This window comes from Mesoplodon mirus (assembly GCF_964341445.2).
Source record: "Mesoplodon mirus genome assembly, chromosome: 5".
In the NCBI taxonomy this organism is placed as follows: domain Eukaryota; kingdom Metazoa; phylum Chordata; class Mammalia; order Artiodactyla; family Ziphiidae; genus Mesoplodon; species Mesoplodon mirus.
This window is the reverse complement of record NC_138980.1, coordinates 37582202-37603409: the sequence shown is the minus strand read 5'-3', so window position 1 is coordinate 37603409 and position 21208 is coordinate 37582202. Positions and strand designations below refer to the sequence as shown.

General features: G+C 52.8%; 2 protein-coding genes across 3 annotated transcripts in view; one reads left to right on the top strand and one right to left on the bottom strand.

The window, feature by feature from the left end:
- VAV1 (vav guanine nucleotide exchange factor 1) overlaps window positions 1-7958 on the bottom strand; it is a 56473-nt gene extending 48515 nt beyond the window's left edge. For both annotated transcript variants that reach the window (XM_082622764.1, XM_082622765.1), the window contains exon 1: window positions 7672-7958. In XM_082622764.1, the coding sequence (XP_082478890.1) occupies window positions 7672-7875 (204 nt within the window). In that variant the 5' untranslated portion in view covers window positions 7876-7958. The remainder of the gene's footprint in view (window positions 1-7671) is intronic.
- Window positions 7959-10408: 2450 nt separating this feature from the next.
- On the top strand, window positions 10409-20799 carry SH2D3A (SH2 domain containing 3A). Its single transcript, XM_082620712.1, has 11 exons — window positions 10409-10619; window positions 11543-11790; window positions 13613-13749; window positions 15384-15733; window positions 16103-16179; window positions 17688-18163; window positions 18297-18412; window positions 18569-18743; window positions 18832-18943; window positions 19472-19657; window positions 20492-20799. The coding sequence occupies exons 3-11, from the start codon at window positions 13681-13683 to the stop codon at window positions 20650-20652; spliced, it is 1722 nt and encodes a 573-aa protein (XP_082476838.1). The 5' UTR covers window positions 10409-10619; window positions 11543-11790; window positions 13613-13680; the 3' UTR covers window positions 20653-20799.
- Window positions 20800-21208: the final 409 nt, after the last annotated feature.

Below are 21208 nucleotides of genomic sequence, written 5' to 3'. Positions count from 1 at the left end.
CCGATGCAGGGGATACGGGTTCGTGCCCCGGTCTGGGAGGATCCCATATGCCGCGGAGCGGCTGGGCCCGTGAGCCATGGCCGCTGAGCCTGTGCGTCCGGAGCCTGTGCTCCGCAACGGGAGAGGCCACAGCAGTGAGAGGCCCGCGTACCGCAAAAAAAAAAAAAAAAAGAAAACAAAAGGTGAGAAGCCACATAACTCGGAACTAGTAAAGGCAGGATAATCTCAGGCAATCCATCCTCAATCATCGCTAACCAACTACCACTAACCAGTAGTAAGTAAGCACTCGACAAATACCTCCTAAATCAGGGAGGGATCAGCAAACTCTGTAAAGAGGCAGACAGTAATTTTTTTTTTTGGCTTTGCAGAGAGAAAGCAGCCACAAACAATGTGTCAACAAGTAGGCAAGACCTTGTATCAATTAAACTTTGTTTACAAAAAGAGGCAGACAGCCCATGGGTTATAGTGTGCTGACCCCTGTATTAAATGACTGAAAAAATGAAGTGAATATTTGATCAACATTTATTGAGCACCTACTATATGCCAAGTGCTGTTCTAGGAACTGGGGACACAGTTGTGAACCAAACAGACAAAAAGTTTTGCCCTGACACTCCAGTGTGGGAAGCAGATAATAAGCAAATAAGTTAAAAATTATGGTAAGTCAGAGAGGGCTAAGTACTGTGGAGGAGGGTTTCCCTCATGGCGCAGTGGTTAAGAATCCGCCTGCCGATGCAGGGGACATGGGTTCGAGCCCTGGTCCGGGAAGATCTCACATGCCGCACAGCAACTAAACCCGTGCTCCACAACTACTGAGCCTGAGCTCTAGAGCCTTCGAGCCACAGCTACTGAAGCCCACGTGCCTAGAGCTCATGCTCCGCACCAAGAGAAGCCACTGCATCGAGAAGCCCGTGAAACCGCAACGAAGAGTAGCTCCCGCTCGCCGCAACTATAGAAAGCCCATGCACAGCAATGAAGACCCAATGCAGCCAAACACAAACAAACAAATAAATAAATAAATAAATACTGTGGAGGAAAATAAAAGAAGGAAGAGAATGGTGGGGAGAGGGGTAGGCAGGGGCAGGGGGTGTGATTTTTACATACGGAAACCAGAGGAAATCTCTCTGATAAGAAACCTTCAGGAGATAAGAGAACAACCAGGGTGTATATCTGGGGGAAGAGGGATTTGTAGAGAAAGAACAGCATGTGCAAAGGCCCTGGAGCTGAATTGCACCTGGTGGGTTCTAGGAACAGTGAGGGCGGGCCCATATGGCTGGAGTCGAGTGAGGGAGGGGGAGAGAGGGAGGAGATGAGGTTCTGCAAGGTGGGCAGAGGCCACATGCATAGGTTCTTCTGGGTCATGATGAGGACTTTCACTTTTACTCCAAGGGGAGCCATGCGTGGGAGGGCTGGGAGCAAGGGGAGGGACAGGGGTTTCCAGCATCCGCTGTGAGTCCTGAAAGGTGACATTTCCCAGTATTGGACCCAGAGAGGAAGTCAGTGAACAAAGCAGAATGCAATGGGAAAGAAGGCACAGCGCAAATGTTGACACCCGCCACCCAGGCTTCTGTCCCGGTCAGCCCCAGTGGACATGTTTAGATGCGATCTTCCACCCAACCCAACCCAACCCACTTGGCTGAGATTTGCTTGCACCAAGCCCCACCTCAAGTCCCCAGCTGCATCCTTCCCCCATGGCTCTGGTCCAGGTCCTCCTCATTCCTCATCCCACAGAGGTTTCCTCTAAACTAGCCCCCTCCAGACCTGCAACTCTGAAGCCAGTTAGGCATCACCCTGAGGTCCTCTGGCACTGCCTTCTCTATATCCACCCAACCCATTTCGTTGTCCCCCCTGGCACCCAGCTAAGCTACATTCCCATTCCTGTCTTGCAGCTGGATGGGACCATGTGACCAGTGGAACAAGAATGGAGGTGATGGTGCCACTTCTGGGCCTGGCCCCATGAAAACCTCTCAGGGCTTCCCTCCTCATAACTCCCTCCTTGTCCTCTGGCTGAATAGAGAACTCCAAGGGCTCCAGGGAGGATGGGGCCATGAGATGGAAAGAGCCCAAGTCCTGTAGGAACTTTGTAAAGAAGGGCTATCCTCTTAATCCCCCAGTTGACCCAAACTGGATTGTGATATAAGCTAGAAGTAAACTCTTTAGATTCACTGAAGCAATGCAGTTCATTACAGCAACTAACATTTTGCACCCAGACCTATACCACATCCTACAGGCAAGCTCAGATCCACTGAAATCAAATTAGCAAAAAAGAATGACTCCCATTAATTTAGCACTTGCTATACATTAATCGTACGTCAATCGCCATGATAGGAATTTAACTTACCTTATCATGTTGAACCCTCACATAACCCTGAGATAAAGGTGCTGTCCACACCCCCATTCTGTAGATAAGACAACCTGGGCAGAAATAGGTTAAGTAATTTTGTTTCTCCAAGATCACAAGCCTAGTAAGTACCTGACTTGAAATTCAAAGCAGCCCAATATATAAAGAGTTCCTAAAAATCAGTAAGAAAAAAATGCCAGCAGTCCTAGAAGGAAAAAAATAATGGGCAAATGAAATGAACAAATATTATTTTGCAGAGAGAAAATATAAAGAGTTCTTAAACATACGAAAAGAGGCTCTATCTCACTCAGAATAAGAGAAATGTACATTGAGTCATAATGAGCTTCATTTATCACCCAAGTTGGCAAAACTCCAAAAGCTTAACAACTGTTGGCAAGGCAGTGGAGAAACCAGCATTCTCATTGCTAGAGGTAATGTAATTGGAACAATGCATATGGGAACAATCCCATACAGAGAACAATTTGGCAGGATCTACTGAAAACACAGACTCACCCGCTTTGAGCCAGCAAAACCTTCTGGGAATTTATCCCATGGATATACATGCTCATGTATCTGGCTGCAATAATAACATTTATATGTAGCTAGATACTTTTCTAAGTTCTTGATAGTAACTCATTTATCCTTCAGAACAATGCTTCCAGATGGGGATTTATTATCTCCATTTTACAGATGAGGAAACGGAAGCACAGAGAGGTTAAGTAACATGCCCAAGGTCACACAGTAGAGGAGCCAAAAAACAGTTCATGGACAAGGTTATTCATCACAGTTAGTTTGTCAGAACAAAAGCCTGGTGCAATCCAAGTGCCCATTAATAGGGGTGATGGTAAATTAAGTGATCCCCAAGCCGTGCAATGGAATACAGTTTAGAGAAACAGTCCCTGGCCACATGCCTGCAGTGTAGCCAAAAAAAAAAAAAAACAGAGTAGGGATCCTGGTACCAGGCTGCCTGGGTTTGAATTTCTGACTGTCACTTTCAAGCTGGGTGCCCTGAGGCAAGTGACTTAACTTCTCTGTGCCTCAGTTTTCCCATACGCAATATGAGGACAATGGTAATATCTACCTCGTAAATTGTTATGGAGATTAAACAAGTCAGTGTATAGAAAGTGTTTCGACCAGGGATCAGCAAACTTTTTCTACAAACATCTGGATAGTAAATATCTTCACCTGAACAGGCCAGACACTCTCTTCGTCAATTACTCAACTGTTGAGTTGTAACTGGAAATCAGCCATAGATAATACGTAAGCAAATGGACGTGGCTGTATGCCAATAAAACTTTATTTATAAAACATGCTTGTGGTTCACATTCGGCCCTCCCATTGTAGTTTGCCAACCCCCAGTTTAGATGAATGCCTGGCACACAGTTAGCCCAGTATAAGTGGTTTGTTAAGTAAATGGACAATCTAGAATATCATGCAGTCATTTTTTAAGAAGAATGAGAACAATCTCTATGTATTGATTTGGAAAGATTCCCAAGACGATGATTAAAGTGAGAAAAGCAGGGTATAAAGCAGTGGGTGGTATGTGCCATCTTTTGTAGTAAGAGAGGAGGGTAGTTAATAAAAACCTGCATTCCTGTTTGCATAAGGAAATTCGAGAAGGCTATATAGTCAACTTAAAGAAAAAAGGAGTCACTTATGGGGGAAGGTAGCACCTGGGTATCTGAAGAAGATGGCTAGAGGTTACACTTTTTCCCTGTGCACCTTTTTATGTGTTTTGATCTTTGAATGATACACATGTATTATTTAACCAAAGAGTCAAATATTTTAAAGATTCTACCAGGCTGTCTGTCCCCCAGCACAGGGTGTCACAACCTCAGCACTGTTGATATTGGGGCCGGATAATTCTCTGTCGTGTGTGACACTGTTGAGCAGAATCCCCGGGCTCTATCCACTAGATGCCAGTATCAGCTCCCAGACGTGACAACCCCAACTGTCCCAGGACATAGCCAAGGATCCCCTGGGGGCGAAACCACCCCAGTTGAGAACCACTGCCCTGACCCAAACTCCTCCAGGCTGTGCTATGCTGCCAACCTTCCCTATATCCCTCATTTTCCCTAAAAAGACTTTTTATAGAGGGTTTATCAGGTGTCAACACAGTGCTGAGCAGTATTGAAATACTACAACAGTCTTCCCCAAAAAAGGTGCCGTTTTTAGCCACAGTTCACAGATGGGGAAACTGAGGCTCAGGGAGGCGAAGCCAGCAAGGGATGCTGTCAGGATTGGCTCCCAGGTCTGGCTCCTCCAAGCCACCACCGTCAACCCCCACCCCAGCCCACACCTCGTATTCTAACTCTCCTACCCTCTCCCTTCCCTGCCTCTGCCAACGGCACCAGCATTTACAGGCTGGGGACCAAAGCACAGAGAGGTTAAGTAACACGCCCAAGATGCCACAGTGGAGGAACTGAAAAAAGATTCATCATCTTGGCTCCAGTGGCCGCTCCCATCCTGAGTCTAATCAGCTCCCCCGTCCTGGTGGATCTTTCCCACAATGACTGTCACATTTGTCTCTTCCTCTCCACTTCCTCAGCTTTAAAGTTTCATCTCTGCCACCCGGAATTTGGGCTCCCAGAGAGAGTGAGAGTGTCTGGTCATCACTGTGGCCGCCTATGATGGTGTCATCGTCTTTCTGGGTCTCAGATCTCAGCTTGGAGACTCGCTTCAATCTGACCTCACCCATGAATCATGCCCACCAGCCAGCCCACTCACTGCCCTGCAGCACGACTACGTGGGAACTGACCTGCTTCCACCTCAGAGCCTTTGCACTGGCAGTACCTCCTGCCAGGAGTGCCGTTTCTTCAGAATCACATGACTCATTCCCTCACTTTACCCAGGTCTCTGCTCAAATGTTGCCTCCTCAGTGAGGCCTCCCAGACCTCCTATGCAAAAGTGCAACCCCACATTCCCAAGCCCCCTTCTCCAGGCCATGTACCACCTCTGACAATGTATGTTTCCTTATTTGCCCACTGTCAGTGCCTCCCACTAGAATGTGGGCTCTTCGACAATAGGGGTTTGTGTGTGTCTTTTTCCCACTGTCTCAGCACCAAGAAGAGGCTCAGCGTACATCATAATTGTTGATGAATGAACGAATGAATGAATGGATTAATTAATTAATATGCTCTTCCCACTTTCTACCCAGGGAACAGTGGAGCGAAAGCCGAGGAACTCTGAGGAGGAAATGAGAGAAACTAGGAAGCATCCTAATTCCAGGCTCCACACCTTCATGCCATTGTGTGTCCCCCACCCCATCCCACCCCCATCAGGAGCCCTCCCTTTTCTCTCTCTGCCCTTCCATATCCCACTGGCAGTTCATGTCCCAGGCTTAAATCTGTTGATGGACAGGGACTTGAAAACTTAGAGAGGCTGTTCTTGTGATACCTCCCTCCAACTTAATGTGACCACCTTTTAGCTTCCTGCTCATGGCCCCACTGTGAATGGGGCGCAGGGCTGAGCTTCAAAGGGAGACAAAATGCGCAGGGCAGGATGGCACAGAGCTCCCAGATGGGGAGGATCAAGGAACACCCCTGCCCAGTGCAGGGCCTGACACAGCTAGGCACCAGAACCCAGAGCAATTAGAAAACTCCTACTCACCCTTCAAAACCCAGCACAAATGTCCCCTCTTGCATAAAGCCCAACTCTCCCAGGCAATGTCTTGCCTTTGTTCCAGGGCCCCCAGCCCAGAGGTTTCTTCCTCTGCCCTGGTCCTGACAACACAAGGCTGGGGGATGTCTGTCTCCCCCAGTCTGGGAGCACCTTGAGGGCCAGACCCAGGCCTGGGTCCTGGGTGTTGCCCAGCACAGAAAATCAGGACACATTAGTCCCTGAAGCTGCCCTCCTAGAGAATAATGCCACAACCCCTTGCCTTTTATCAGAAAACCAGCTGTAGGGAAGATGCAGGGAAGGATAGAAGTTCATTCTTAAGTCTAACCACTTTCCCATTAGCTGCTGTAGAAGCCTCACTGGATCTCGATTGCTCAGAAGTCTGGGGCCTGACTGGTCCGACAGCTACTTCCTTCTGTGTGGAAGCCAGGAGGCAAGCAAATGGAGGAAAATTTGGGATGGCCTGTGGCCAGAGCAGCTGGTGGCTGGGGGTGGCAGGGGAATCTCTGGGGTTCCCCCGCTGCCATTCTTTCAGGAAGCCTGCCTGGGCTAGGGGAGGGTGGGCCTCTTCCACGTGTGGCCCTATCCCCAGGAAACACCCCCAGGGACCCCCATAGGCCCACTCCCTGGTCACTGACTGCCCCTCCCCGCATCCACACATGGCATCTCAGGCCAGAGAGGGGGCAATGCCCGAGCCTGCCCACCATCCGTCCCCAGAGAGGTCCCCCTCTAGCCCACAGCGCGTCCAGATAAGCCTTTCCTCCCAGGGTAGGGCCTGAGGGCTGGATGGCAAGTGTCAGACCCGCAGGGTAGGCAGGGCATCCCCAACCGTCAGCCATCACTTTCCACCCAGAACTCAGGAGGCCAGAGGGAACCAGAGAAGGTACAACAGAAAGAGAATCCAGTCCAGTTACCTCCCCCACCCCACCGCATTCAAATAGGGATTTGAATAGATTTCCTGAGCTGGGGGCGGTCACAGTCAAATCCTCCTCCCCCTGGACCCCGGGGCCCTTGCAGAAATCCCTACAGAGAAAAAGCAGCTATTTCTAGGTTCCCAAAACCCCAGGACCCACTTTCGGGGTTCTGGACCAGGTCCTGCCTCAACGTGCCCCCTGGGATGGATGGAGTTAGGAAGACCAGACCCCCAGGCCCATAGCACCCCACCCACCCCATGCTGCCCCAGGCCCAGGCAGGAAGCCAAGGGGAAGATGTGAGGGGAAGGAAGGGGCCCAGGGCCTGGGAGGAGGAGACACATGTGGGGGAAGGAATCGGAGGAGGCCCCTCCCCCATAGCCAGAATCTTGAGGGGTGGGGGGTGGGGGTCAAAGGAGTTGAAAACCTCAGGCACCCTATTGGCCACCCAGGGGGTTCCTAGTCCCCCTCAAGACGCCCACAGAGTCCCTTTTTGGGGCTTGATCCCCACTGGAGCCAGCCTGGGGCTTTGGGTGCTTTAACCCCAAGTTTGCCAGTTCTCAGCCTAGATGTGGGTTAACTGAGCCTATGAGCCCATTCCCGTTAACCTTGGGTGGGCCACCCCTGTATCCCCGAGTGTTACAACCCCCATATCCCCCGTACCCTGTGCCAGACCCTGCGGCGGGGGGACATCCTCCCCTCTACACGGCTGGCCCAGAGGTGCAGAACATCAACCCCCTGGGTACCAGCCTGGGATGCCTCCCACCACCCACCCTGGGGCAGGCCCGTCAGTGGCCATCTCACCTGGGACATCTGGGGACGCAGGTTGACCTCCCGCAGGTTGATGGCATGGGGCAGCAGGTTGTTGAGCAACTGGCACAGAAGGACGCCATCCCGGAGGGCCTGCGCCAGTTCGCACACCTGGGCCCCATCCCAGGTCACGCGGTGGCTGGGTGGCAGTACCCGGCACTGGATCAGCCAGTGGGTGCACTGGCGCCACAGCTCCATGGTTGCTGGCTTCCCCGGGCCGGCCCGTGCACCCTCGCGGCCTCCTTCGCCGCCCGCCCGCTTGCCTCCGCTAGCTAGCTACCACTTCCTCTTCTTTGCCTGTAACTGTCGCCCTGAGACGGGGCGGAGGGGGAGCTGTGGGGCGGGGGGCGGGGAGCACCTGCAGCCCAGCTCCAGCCCAGCCCCTTTCAAGCAGGACCTGGCCTCTCCTTCCCCCACCATCTAGTACTGGGGCATCTGGGAATGTTCAGGGTAACAAGGCGGAGGCCTGCCTCCTTCCTCTGTATCCAACCCAAGAGCGGTACAACCTCGGAAACATACTCAAAATCCGCCCTGTTCTCACCCCTCCCTCCTCCACCTCCACCCTCATCCAGCCCCCAACCTTGGCAGCCTGGACCTCCGCCCCACGGCCGGGCTCCCGTCCTCATCCCCCCTACACACGATCTGTACTCCCCACATCAGAGGGCACCTATGAACACCTAAGTCAAGTCGGGATGCCCCACAGCCCCCCTCGTCTGGGATAAAAGTCATCCCTGCAGCCCACAAGGGCCTGCATGAGCACTCATCACCTCCCTGCCCTACTTCTCCCACTCTCCCCCACTTTGCGCTGTTCCAGCCAAATGGGCCTCCTTAGTGTTCTTTCAACACACCACGTAGCCCCAGAAGCTTGCCCTAGAATCCTGCCACAAGGCCTTTGCACATGCTAGCCCTCTGCCTTAGGCAATTTCACGGCCAGCTCCCTCACTTCCTGCAAATCTTAGCTCTAGATCATCTTCTCATGAAGTTTTCCCAAACCTCTCCATTTCAGATCAGAGCCTTTCTTCCCACCCCATCACACCCTATCCCACTTCCCCACCTGTTATTTTATTATACTTATTTCTTTATTGTGTATTGAGAAATTTGTGTCTGGAGTTGGAACCACTCCCCCCAGCACCTGGCACATATACATGCTCCATAAATATTTGTTGAATGAATGAATGAATGAATAATTGAAAGCTCTATGGCTCTACCTCTGACATTTATCCCAAATCCGTTCATTTATTCCCATGGCCCTGGCCATCATCTTTTTTGAACTTCGATAGTGTCGTTCATTGGTTTAGCAAATATTTACTGTCTTTGTAGCCCTTATCATTACCTGAAATCATGTGCTCTACGAGGTCTCTCTACCCACCTCCAGCCCACTAGATTGTGAGGAGTCTCCCCCCTCCGTCTCACAAGCACCCACCCACCCCACCCGCCACCCGAGCCACCCCCCGGATTTTCCTTTTTAATTATTGTAACCACTAAGGGGCGCTAGACTCCTTTCACTGGACATACCCCCTTCCCTCTGACTGTATCAAAACCAGGCGGGGAGTGGGTCAAGGAAGGGATACCCCTCAGCCTGTCCTGAGACTGGAGTCTCTTCCACATTGGCAGATGGGGAAACCCAGCCTGGTAATTCCCAGATTTACGATCTTACAGGCACCAAAACTTTCTTCCCCAACCATCCGTGTTTCTCTATGCGTCAATTTTCTCATCTGTAAAATGAGTGACAGTAACCTTCACCGTTTAGAATTACGGTAGGGGTCAGAGATGGTGGGGCTGCAAAGATCAGAGGAAGACAGGATAGCGCTCCAGGGCTCCGCGCTTGAATCCCACCTTGACCAATCACAAGCCGTGTCAAACTTGGGCAAACTTGGGCTGAGCTGTCCCATGCCTCAGTTTCTGCATCTAGAAAATGGGGTGATGAAAACAGTACCCATCTCATTGAGAGGTCTACGTAAAAATGTGTTGAAGCAGGGCAAGCAAAGAGAACGGTCGTGGCATACAGTAAGCGCTTAATGAATGTTAGCTGCAGCTACTGCTTTCAATTCTGTTATTATTATGCGCCCTCAATAAACTTGGCCAGAGCGTCCTCTTTCTAGTTCCAGATTCCTCCCTCCCCCACCTTTCTCACGCTTGTCTCCGGCTGACAGGATGGAAGCCCCCCTCCCCTCCTTCCCTTCACGTAGGAAACCACCTGAAAGTTTACCCCCCAGTCCTGCCAGAGTCTAGATCAGCTCCAACGTTCTGTTACTGGGAGAGGCTGTCGTGTTTTCCCGCATCTCTCTCCACAAAACCCGACACCCAATGGGGTTCCTTCCCGGAAACCCAGGGGGGTGGTCTGGAGGAAGCTCACGCGGTCACGTCACAGCTGCCACCACTCCCTGCCAGGCGAGAGAGCCCGTAGGGACCGCCCCGCCCCTGCCCTGAACACTGAGGGGCTAGGAGACACGCCTTGCCCCGTCCCAAGGGGCCAGGGATGCTTAGGACCAGCCGAAGGCCCTAAGCCAGCCGGGGCCTGGCTCTAAGGGGCGGGACTAAAAGAGGAGTGAGGAGATGAGTGGGCGTGGTCAGCCCGAGAAGGGCGGGGCAAATTTAAGGGGGCGGGGTCCACTAGTAGGAACGGAGTTCCCAAGGGGGCGTGGTCTACGGGAAGAAGGTTTTATCTGAAGAGGGTGTGGTTAGCGAAAAGAAAGTTTCTAAGGGGGCGGGGCGAGAACAAGGGGGCGGGGTGAGAGCCCGGAGGTTACTGTTGGAGAGGGAGCGGGGCCTGGAGGGCGGGGTTTAAATGAGCGGGGCCAGGTGTTGGGGCTCGGTTCCCCTCGGGCGCGGTGGGTGAAGGCTGGACCTGGCTGGGGCGGGGAGGGAGGGGTCTGGAGCCGCAGAGCCTCAGGCTTCCGCCCGGCCCCAGGTTCTTGGGAGCTCCGCGGGTCCCGGCCCAGGTGAGTGAGGGGCCCCAGGCAGATCCAGGACCGGGAGATTACTGGGGCAGGGAGTTCTTTTTTCCAGGTGGGGCCACCAGCTCGCAGGGAGGATCTGGGTGTCTGTACACGCGCGTCCGCGAACGTAAAAAGGGTCGCCTGACTGGGGCGCTGTGTATCACGCGTGTCCGTGTACCTGGGCGTCCTCCTCCAAGCGTGTTTTCTGTGCAACACGGAAAGCCTCCCTGCTTCCACTTTTGCCTGAAAGATCTTTTTAAACCACAAACCAGATCGTGCCCCTCCCTCACTTCAAACCCTTCCCGTAGCTCCCCTTCCATCCCACTGAGATGAAAATTCGAGGTCCACCAGTTCCTGCATCGTCTCTGCCTATCTCACTGCTCTCCACTTCACTCCTGGCTCACAGCACGCAGCCCCACCAGCCTCACTGATGATGTAAGATGTAAAAAGCAAGCTCCAGGCCTTTGCACTTGCCGTATCCCCGCCTGGACTGCTCTTTCTCCACATCTTTGCATCACTGTCTCCCCTCTACTGAGGTCTCAGCTCCCAGCCAGCCTTCTTGACATTTCCCTGTTTTATCACCTTCATTGTTCACCCTTAGACATTACCTTCTTCATTCATCCTGCGCTTATTTGTTTTGTGTCTTGCCCACCGGAGGGGCCTTGGTCTCATTCATCACTGTTTCTCCAGGGTCTAGAACAGAGCCTGGCACGCAGTAAGCATTCAACCAGTCAGTGTTTGCTCAAGTTTGAGGCTCCGCGTCCACCTGTGTCCCTGTGTCTCTGTGCAGGTGGCTGCCCTCCTGCGCATGTGTGTGCATGTATGTGGCCAACAGAGCATGAATAATCTCCTTCCTCCTTACCCCAAGCTTGCCTCTCACCCACCCCCTCTCCTGACTCTGCCCTGTTCCTCTCTCTTCTGCCCAGATATCCAGAAATTATTCCAAAGGACGCAGGGCGGGTGGATGACTTAATTGGCCTGTGGCTGACCTGTGCCCACTCTGAGATCCCCCTGAACTAATCACAGCCTTGTCAGCGACGCACCACCACACCCACTAAGGGGCACGTAAGACAGAGGAAGCTGGAGTCTGGGGACTCTTAAGACCAAGGCCGGGCCTGGCCCAGGTGACAAACAGGAAGTGCTCAGGCATCCAGGAGACACACCTGGCTTTCAGGTATGCGGCACCTAGAGACAGCGCTCTGCTCAGTTCCCCCGCCCCTTAAGCCACCTAGGGCCAGTCTGGGAACTTCCTGACCCTTTCAGTCCCTCAGCCCAGTTGACTCAGGTCGTAAGAATCCGGGTGCTATTTCCCTGCAGACCCCACCAGGCCCAGAAGATCTTGGGGGCAGGGAAAGCAAAAAGCAAACCCCTTGCTTCCCTCCCATCCAGGGCAGTTTTTTCCACCAGACACTTGAGACACACAGGGGCCTGAGGCCTGTGCCATGATTAACATGTCCTAAAGCATCTGAGACCTAAATTTGACTGCAGTAATAAGGAAATGGATCCGCTCCAAAATATGAAAATCTGCAAATGCTTATTTGCTGACAAGTCTACAAAAATATGACCTTTTAATGTCCTTAAAAATGGCTTTACATGGGGCTATCTATTTTGGCTATTAACGTCAGGTTGTCACTCCTCCAACTACTTCTAACTGGGTCTGTTACACCTACATCAATCATACTGGGCTAATAGAAGAGGATGTCAAAAATGTATATGACTGGGCTTCCCTGGTGGTGCAGTGGTTGAGAGTCCGCCTGCCGATGTAGGGGACACGGGTTCATACCCAGGTCCGGGAAGATCCCACATGCCGCAGAGCGGCTGGGACCGTGAGCCATGGCCGCTGAGCCTGTGCGTCCGGAATCCGTGCTCCGCAACGGGAGAGGCCACAACAGTGAGAGGCCCGCGTACCGGAAAAAAAAAAAAAAAGGCCTTACATTGGAAAGGCACCTATGGGTTAGATTTTTGTACAATCTAAGAATCCTTGAGTATGCATATAGGTGGCTGAGATGCTATGGACTTTAGTAAATTAAATTCTCCCCAGCCTGCAACTTCTTTCACCCCAAGAACCACCTGGCTTGCTCCCTCAAAATCCTCCCAGTGTTCACCAACAGAGACCTTCCCGGGCCACCCTATGGAAAAATCTTAACTCCACCCCTTGAATCTTCATACCCCATCCCCGGTTTCAGTTTCTTGTTTAGGTCTCTCGGATCTATCCTATACTTCCTCATCTAGTTACTTATTTTTCCAATCACTGTCTTCCCTACTAGAACATCCCTACTAGAATTCCTGTCCTAAGGACAGGAATTCTGGTCTGTGTTGTTCACTGCTAGGTGTCTAGTGCCGAGAAGGGGCATCTGGCACACAGTGGGTGCCCCATGAATATTGGTTTGAGTGAATTTGTTAATTAAATTTCTCCAAAACGTAGCAGTACGTCATCTGCATAAAAAAACTGCATTACGTTTGAAAGCAATGCAGAGGTCTTTGCTCTTTGCAAGAATCCCAGTGAATGCATGACTCTTTCCATGAAATCACAGCCTATTCTAAATTAAAGTTACTCATAGCCTGATTTTAATCTGATATATATATATATCAAATATAATTCAGATATAATTTATAATTAAGATATATAATCGGACTAAGGGTAACGTCTTTAACTTAAAGTATAAATATATAAATAGTTATACAAAAATGTTTATATATTTTAAATATAAATATTTATATATAATTATATTTATATATTTTAAATATAAATATATAAATAATCTATATTAAAATATTATATAGTATACATTAAAATATTTTAATATATTATATATAATTTATGTAAAGATATACTATATATTAAAATATAATATATATGTTTATATATGCATATACAGAGAGAGTTGCATTTTAAGGTTCAATAAGATATGGGCTGTTGTCTTCAAAACCATGAGGAACATGGAAGGGCTGAGCCGGACGCTCAGGATTCAAGAGTAATTATTCCCATTTTACAGATGAGGAAGACTGGGGCCTGTTGGAAGTACAAAGCACAGCCCCTGCACTCTCTGCCCCTGAGAACTCCATGCAGGTGCCACAGGATGGAGAGGACTTTGCTGGCCAACCCTGGTACCACGGCCCACTGTCCCGCCAGGTACCACTGCCTACTGATTGGACCATCTGATGGGGACCATCTGATGGGGAGTCTCGCCCCTTTGACCTTTGACTTACTGGGGACTCCTGGATCCCAGATGAGGGGCTTAGGGTCAAGGTCTATCAGAAAGAGTGGCTCAAGGGCTGGGGACTGTCTTGAAGCTTGGTTGGTGTGGCATGTCACTTCTTATATTTAAATTATCACTTCCTTTGGGATGGTGTTGAGGATGGTGTTGGGGATTGAAGAGGGTCCTAATGACCCCTCAAACCACCCCTTGGCTCTGCTTCTCTCTCTCTCTCTGGATCCCAGGCCACCCGTGGCCGCCAGGGGCCCATCTCCCTCTCAATCCAAAGTTCCTCACCCTCATCTCCAACTTAGGGGTCACCTTCAGGAGTCCCAGGACTGGGGGTATCCAATCAAATCATGAGAGGCAGTATAGCTTAGTGGTTAAAACACCACACTTTAGCACCAGACAGCCTGGGTTCAAATCCCATCCCTACAACTCACATTGGGTGTGAACTAGGGCAAGGTATTTGATATCTCTGGGCCTCAGTTTCCCCATCTGTAAAATGGGCATAATAGCACCTACCTCTTAACCTTGGTAAAGGATTAAGTGAGTTCATACATTTTACACCTAAAACAGTGCCTGGCAAATAACAAGGGCTATACATGTGTCCATTGCACATACTGTCCAGTCCCCAGCCCCCATCACCAGCTCCACTTTGCCCCTCTGTGATGTTGTGGCCCTCAGCCCTGTTTTCACATCAGCCACCATGGCTGGCATAAGACTGCTTGACCATTTTTTTAAAGGTTGATTTAAAGGCCACAGTCTGTTTGGAAGGACCCAGTGAATGGCTTTTCTGGAAGCCACATTTGCATAGCAAGCTCAGTGCATGTCCTTGGGTTGGAAGTTGCATAAGTCAGTGTTGGCTAGTGGCTGTAAAAAACATTCCCAAGGTGTCACCAGCCAGACTCGATCAACATTTAAGGGTGTGACTTCCCTGGTGGCCCAGGGAAGACTCTGCACTCCCAGTGGGTAAGACTCCACACTCCCAATGCAGGGGACCCAGGTTTGATCCCCTGGTCGAGGAACTAGATCCCACATGCATGCTGCAACTAAGAGTCCACATGCCGCAACTAAGAGTTGCATACCACAGCTAAAGATCCCGCATGCCGCAACTAAGACGCGGTGCAGCCTAAATAAATAAATATTAGAAAAAAAATTAAGGGCTAGTTCATGTCACAGTCTGAGGGGATGCAGAGCTCCAAAATGAGTTAGACCCAAGCCCTTTCCGTCCTGTGTCTTCGCCATCCCCCAGGGCTTTGGGGACATCAACTGACAGAGGACAGAACCTGTAGGATTGTACAGGAGAATTTTATTGGTCAGGTCAGGACATTCCCCACAGCCCTTCTGCCCTCATACCATTGGCCAGATCTTGTCACATGGCAGCTAATTGCAAGGGGGCCTGGGAAATGTAGTCCAGAGGTATGCCTATGAAAAAAGAAGAAATGGTCTGACACAAAGGTACCCAGTCTCTGGGTTTTTTTGAGTGGGTGGAGGGGGGTGGGGAGTCATCATTAACTACTGATACAGGCTTATGCCTAAACCCCTTGCCCCTGTCCTCCATCCCCAGAAGGCTGAGGCCCTCCTCCAGCAAGATGGTGACTTCTTAGTTCGTGCATCTAAGTCCCGTGGGGGCCACCCTGTGATCTCCTGCCGTTGGCGGGGCTCAGTCCTACACTTCGAGGTGTTCCGTGTGGCCCTGCGCCCCCGGCCAGGCCGGCCCACAGCCCTCTTTCAGCTGGAGGATGAGCGTTTCCCAAGCCTGCCTGCCCTGGTTCACAGCTATGTGACCGGCCAGCGTACACTGTCCCAGGCCACGGGAGCTGTGGCATCCAGGCCAGTGACGCGGCAAGGACCTATTCGACGCAGCTTTAGTGAAGACACCCTTCCAGACGGCCCGGCTTGGACAGAGCCACTCAGGTACCACAGCCTCCCAACCTCCCTGACGACACCCAACACCACCCAGGGTTCTCCACCTTGGCACTGTCCACTAGTGACATTTGCGGCCAGATTATTCTTGGCTGTGGGGGGCCGTTCTGTGCATTGTAGGATGTTCAGCAGCATCCCTGGTCTCTATATACTAGATGCCAGTAGAATACTCTGTACGCCATCCCCCTAGTTGTGACAACCGAAAATGTCTCCTGACATTGCCACGTGTCCCCTGGGGGTATCAGTCACCCTGGTTGGGATCCGCTGGTTCCGAATGATGGGATGTAAGGTTTTCTGGGTGTTGATGGGGGCTGCTCTGCGCAGAGTAGGACAACACATCTCTCCCATCTCTGTCCCCAGGGCTAGGAAGCGGAGTGACAGTCAGCCCGCAGGCTTGGAGCATATGGGGCAGCCAACAGAAGACCGCCCTGGTTCAGGTAAGGGTCTTCCAGGACAATGCATAGCTCAGAGATTGCTCTGCCATTCACTACCCAAGTGAACTTTGGCAGGTGACTTAACCTCCTGGAAAAAAGAGATGGTGATGCTCTCAATGTTGTCATGGTGACGAAAAAACACAGGACTAAGGAACTTTGTAGGTGCTTAAAAATATGGGTTTACAATGATTCCAAGAAGCCCTCTGTTCTCTAACCATGGCTGACCTCTCTAATAATTCCTCTCACATCCTGTAGTCACTCTGGGCACATCGTCTTCCTTTCAGTTGCTGGAACCTTCCAACTTTGTTCCTGCCTCAGGGCCTTTGCATTTGCTGTTCTCACCATTGGAGAGCCCATTCCCTAATCTTTACCTGGTTGATTCCTTCTCATCTAATGTGAGTTCTTCAAAGCAGCTGACCCTGACCATCCTACATAAAGGAGGAGTCCCCCTTATACCCTGACTGCTCTGTCCACCGCCCCCCCCAATTCAACATGAGCCCTCATTGTGTGCCAGACACTCTACTAAGTGCTGAGATATGTCAATGAACAAGAAACACAAAGATCCCTGCTCAAGTGGAGCCAACATCCTGTTAGAGGAAGAAGGACCATGAACAACAAAAATGGGTCAATTACGTATGCTTTGGGTTAAAAATTAAAAGCAGGACACAGTAAGGAGTATGGGAATGGTAGTGAGTATTACAATTTTAAGTAGTAGTTAGGAAAGGTCCCATGGAGAAAGATTTGAAGGAGATGAAGGAGGGAACGATGTGGATAATTGGATGAGAATGACCCAGGCAGAGGGAACAGCCAGTGCAAATGTCCTGGGGCCAGAACAAGAGTTTGAACTGTTCATTGAACCAAAAGGAGGTGAGTGTAGCAGAAACACTGGGAGTGAGGGGGAAGTCACGAGAGATTGGGCTCAAACTGTGAGGGCTTCTTGGACTAATATGAGGACTTTGGCCCTTATTCAGAGCGAGCTGGGAACTGTGGGGAGGTTTTAAGCCCCTATAACAGGGTCGACTTAAATGCTTAGTAAATACAGAGTCTCCCAAAAGTCTGGGTGCAGTTTTAAGTTCCAATAACCTCAGAAGTAAATATGCCACAAACTTAACGAAAGACATCATTTGAAATTTTGATAAATTCAGTTTCTTTGATGCTTATGTAGCTTTGTGAATTTTGAATGACATTTTTCATTTTAATTTCATACAGTCAGGGCTTACCATCTTCAATCAGAGGGGCAAAAACAAAGAATTCAAACTTGAAATGTAGTATTCAAAAATTGCAAAACTACATACGTGTCAGAGAAAGTTCATTTTCAAACCATTGGTAAGTGTGTAGCATTGATGTTGGTGAAGTTGTTCAATTTCAAAGCCGCACCAAGATAGGCTGAGATACCTGGTTATTGGCTGAATGAGGGGATGAACCAGGAGGTTAGTAGCCCATGAAGCCACTGACCCCTCCCAGCTATCTTCTCTGTGCACCTCTTTCACCCCCTCTTGTATGACCCCCAGGAGCTTCCACTATGCCTGCATCTGCCCTGCCTCGGACAGGTAGTGACTCCGTGTTACTAAAGGTGCCTGTTCCCCTGGGGTCCATTGCTGACAGCCTCAGGGCCTCTGATGGGCAGCTTCATGCCAAAGCACCAACCAAGCCACCTCGAACATCCTTACTGATGCTGCCTGATGCCTCTGGACGCCCCCCAACGTACTGTGAGCTGGTGCCCCGAGTGCCCAGGGTCCAGGGAACACCTGCTGGCCAGAGCTGCCCAGAGCCAGAGGCACCATGGTGGGAGGCTGAGGAGGAGGAAGACAGATGTTTTGCAAGACCGCAGGCAGAGGTCTCTTTCTGCCCACCTGACAACCCCTTCTGCCTGCTGGGCTCCCAGAATCGGCCTCTGGAAACCGAAGTCCTGCATACTCTCCATGGCCTGTTCCTGGAGCACCATCCTGGGAGCACCGCTCTCCACCTGCTATTGGTGGATTGCCAGGTGGGTCACCTACAGAGGTTTTTCCTCCCCAGGCAGGGGCTGAAGCCAGGACAAGGCCCAACCCCACCTCACATCTGTATACTCACTCTGCTCCCTTGACTTCTCTACTCTTACCCTGGCCCCCTATTGCCAGGCGACTGGTCTCCTGGGAGTGACCAAGGCTCAGCGGGGCGCCATGGGGGTCGCCTCTGGTCTGGAGCTGCTCACACTTCCCCATGGGCATCGCTTGAGGCTGGAACTGCTGGAGAGGTGAGCCAGCCACCTGGAATCCCTAGGGTCTCCAAATCTCCCCATTCACGGTCCCCTAGAGAGGTGGGGGATGGGCAATGCCACCGACTGTCCCTCCTCACCCCCGCATTGCAAACCTCCCCACTGCCCCCAGACCCTTGCCTTCCGCCTCCACAGGCTCGAGACGCTGGCACTGGCGGGGGCGCTGGCGGTGCTGGGCTGCGCAGGGCCGCTGGAGGAGCGCGCGGCCGCCCTGAGGGGCCTGGTGGAGCTGGCCCTGGCGCTGCGGCCAGGGGCGGCGGGAGACCTGACCGGACTGGCCGCGGTCATGGGCGCCTTGCTCATGCCCCAGGTGCGTGGGAAGCGGGGATGGGGAGAAGGCCAGAGAGCAAGTGATGGGGAAGAGTGGAGAGGAGGCGGGCTCAGCTTTCTTCCTCCAGGTGTCGCGGTTGGAACGCACGTGGCGCCAGCTGCGAAGGAGCCACACCGAGGCTGCGCTGGCCTTCGAGCAGGAGCTGAAGCCACTGATGCGGGCGCTGGATGAGGGCGCCGGTGAGTGGCATCTTTCGATGAGTGGTAACTAAGCGGAATCCCAATCCGGGCCTAAGCCCCGCCCGGGTCTTAGGTCCCCGCCCCTGCTTCTCTCCTAAGCCACGCCCCCTGCCCTAGGCCCGGCCCCCGATTCACATCCAGGCTGGGCTCTGGCCTCTGAATCTCGTGCCAAACCCCTCCCCTTCCTTCTGTCCTAGGCTCCACCTTGGCCTTACATTCCGCCCGCTGTTTCGGTCCTAGGCTCCGCCCCTTAAGCAAGGCTCCGCCCTCCTCGCCCTAGCCCACGCCCTCTGTGCGAGTCTCGGTCGGGAACTAATCCCTAGGCCCCGCCCTCACTCTGTCCCAGGCTCCGCCCCTGCCCTAGGCCACTCCCCGGTCCTGCTCTGGGCCAGGCTCAAGCCTCTGTTTCTGACCCAGACCCCAACCATTGCTTTGTCCTAGGGTGCCTCGGCCCAATGTATGTCGCACCCTCTTCACCCTAGGACCCGCCCTCTGCCCCTAGCCCAGCCCAGACCCTTCCCCCAACAGGACCCTGCGACCCAGGGGAGGTGGCGCTGCCGTACGTGGCGCCCGCGGTGCGCCTGCTGGAGGGCGAGGAACTCCCCGGGCCCTTGGACGAGAGCTGCGAGCGGCTGCTGCGCACCCTGCACCGGGCGCGTCTGCTGGCCCGGGACGCGCCCAGATTCCGCGAGGCGGCGGCTCGGCGCCTGCGAGGTGAGCGCCTCCTCTGCGCCGGGTTGCCAGAGGATCCCGGAACATCCCCTCATGCTCCAACTCGGTGCCCCCAAACGCACCGGGCCAGGGAGTAGAGCCTCCCACCACGCCTCCCAGAGCCCCACCCAAACTGGGACGGCCCGGCCCCACAGGGTTCTCACCCTAACACACGCCGCAACCTGCAGTGTTGACGGAAACAGTGCCCTCTGCCCCCAAAGGGCGGCCCAGCCCCCCAGAGCCACGCCCACAGGGCCCCACTCCCACTCTCCCAACTGGGAAGGCCCTGCCCCTAGAGGATCTCGATCCGCCACCAAGAATGCCCAGCTCCCTCCAAAATGACTCAGACCTTCAACCTGGTAGAATAGAACATCGCCCCCGCTGAGCTCAGAGCCACACCCCTCTCCTGCCCTGGGGCAGCCCAGCCTCCAGGATCCCCCACCTGGGTCGTCCCTGCCTTCACTGGTGACCTTAGCCCCCCTGTCCCTCCAACATCGCCCAACCTCCTCCCCCCCCAAGTTTGTCACTCAGGACGGCCCGGACCCCAAATCCCACCCTCGGGCGTGGCTCCACCTCCAGGCACAACCCCTAAGGTGGGTCCCCCAGGATCTGGCCCCAGGAACAGACTGCCCCCGTGCACCCTCCGAGCACCTCAGCCACCCCACCCCCACTGCTGCAGACTCAGGAGCCCCCTTCCGGCTAACCCTACCCAGTTGTCCAGGTAATCTCAGGCTGAGTCCCTCCGGGGTCAAAGTCCCTGAGGGAACAAGGCAGGTGTGGGAGGGGCAAGGCAGTTGCCTGGGCCCCGCCCCCAGCCCCGCCTGGCCCCGCCCCCAGGATTCCGGCCCCACCCGGAGCTGAGAGAGGCCCTGACCACTGGTTTCTTGAGGAGGCTGCTTTGGGGGAGCCGAGGAGCTGGGGCGCCGTGGGCCACACGTCTTGAGAAGTTCCAGCGCGTCCTCAGCGTCCTGTCGCAGCACCTGGAGCCTGACCATTGAGAGCACAGACCCCCCCCTCTTCACGCTGGGATACCAAGGCTTCCATGGAGACCAAGGAAACCGCCCAAGCTTCCTCACACAGCCAAATGCAGTGGGGACCTGCACCCTGCCTCACAGGAGGGGACCTGGTTTGCAAGAACCCACCCTGTGCCCTAAAAAGGCACACTGATCCTGGCGGAGGGCAGCCTCCTCCCCACGCTAGAAGACCCAGGTGTCTGGAGGCTCTGGACGCCCTCTCCCACCTGCCCCCTCACATATCCCACAAAGGGTGAACGTGTGGCTTTTAATGTTAAAGAGAACTTGCAGATCTGTAAGAGGCCTGAGTTCAAATACGTTTTAAAAGCTGTGTGACTTCTACTGGATCACTTGACTTCTCTGTGCTGGCCTTCAACATATAAGTGGGGCTGTGTACTTCCTAGGGGTTGTGGTGGGGATGAAAGCTCAACGTTTGAATGAGTTCATAGGTGGAGAATGCCTGGCACACAGTAGGTTCTCAACAGGTGCTACCTGTCCTTGGTGAGCTGCAGTGAACACCAAAGGGGTGATGTCTGGCACC

What these genes read in the sequence shown, in the direction of transcription:
- SH2D3A (XM_082620712.1), top strand. Translation starts at nt 13,681, where the DNA reads ATGCAGGTGCCACAGGATGGAGAGGACTTTGCTGGCCAACCCTGGTAC. An exon ending in TGCTATTGGTGGATTGCCAG is followed by an intron (nt 18,164 to 18,296) that starts GTGGGTCACCTA and finishes CCCTATTGCCAG; the next exon opens with GCGACTGGTCTCCTGGGAGT. An exon ending in GCGCCTTGCTCATGCCCCAG is followed by an intron (nt 18,744 to 18,831) that starts GTGCGTGGGAAG and finishes TTCTTCCTCCAG; the next exon opens with GTGTCGCGGTTGGAACGCAC.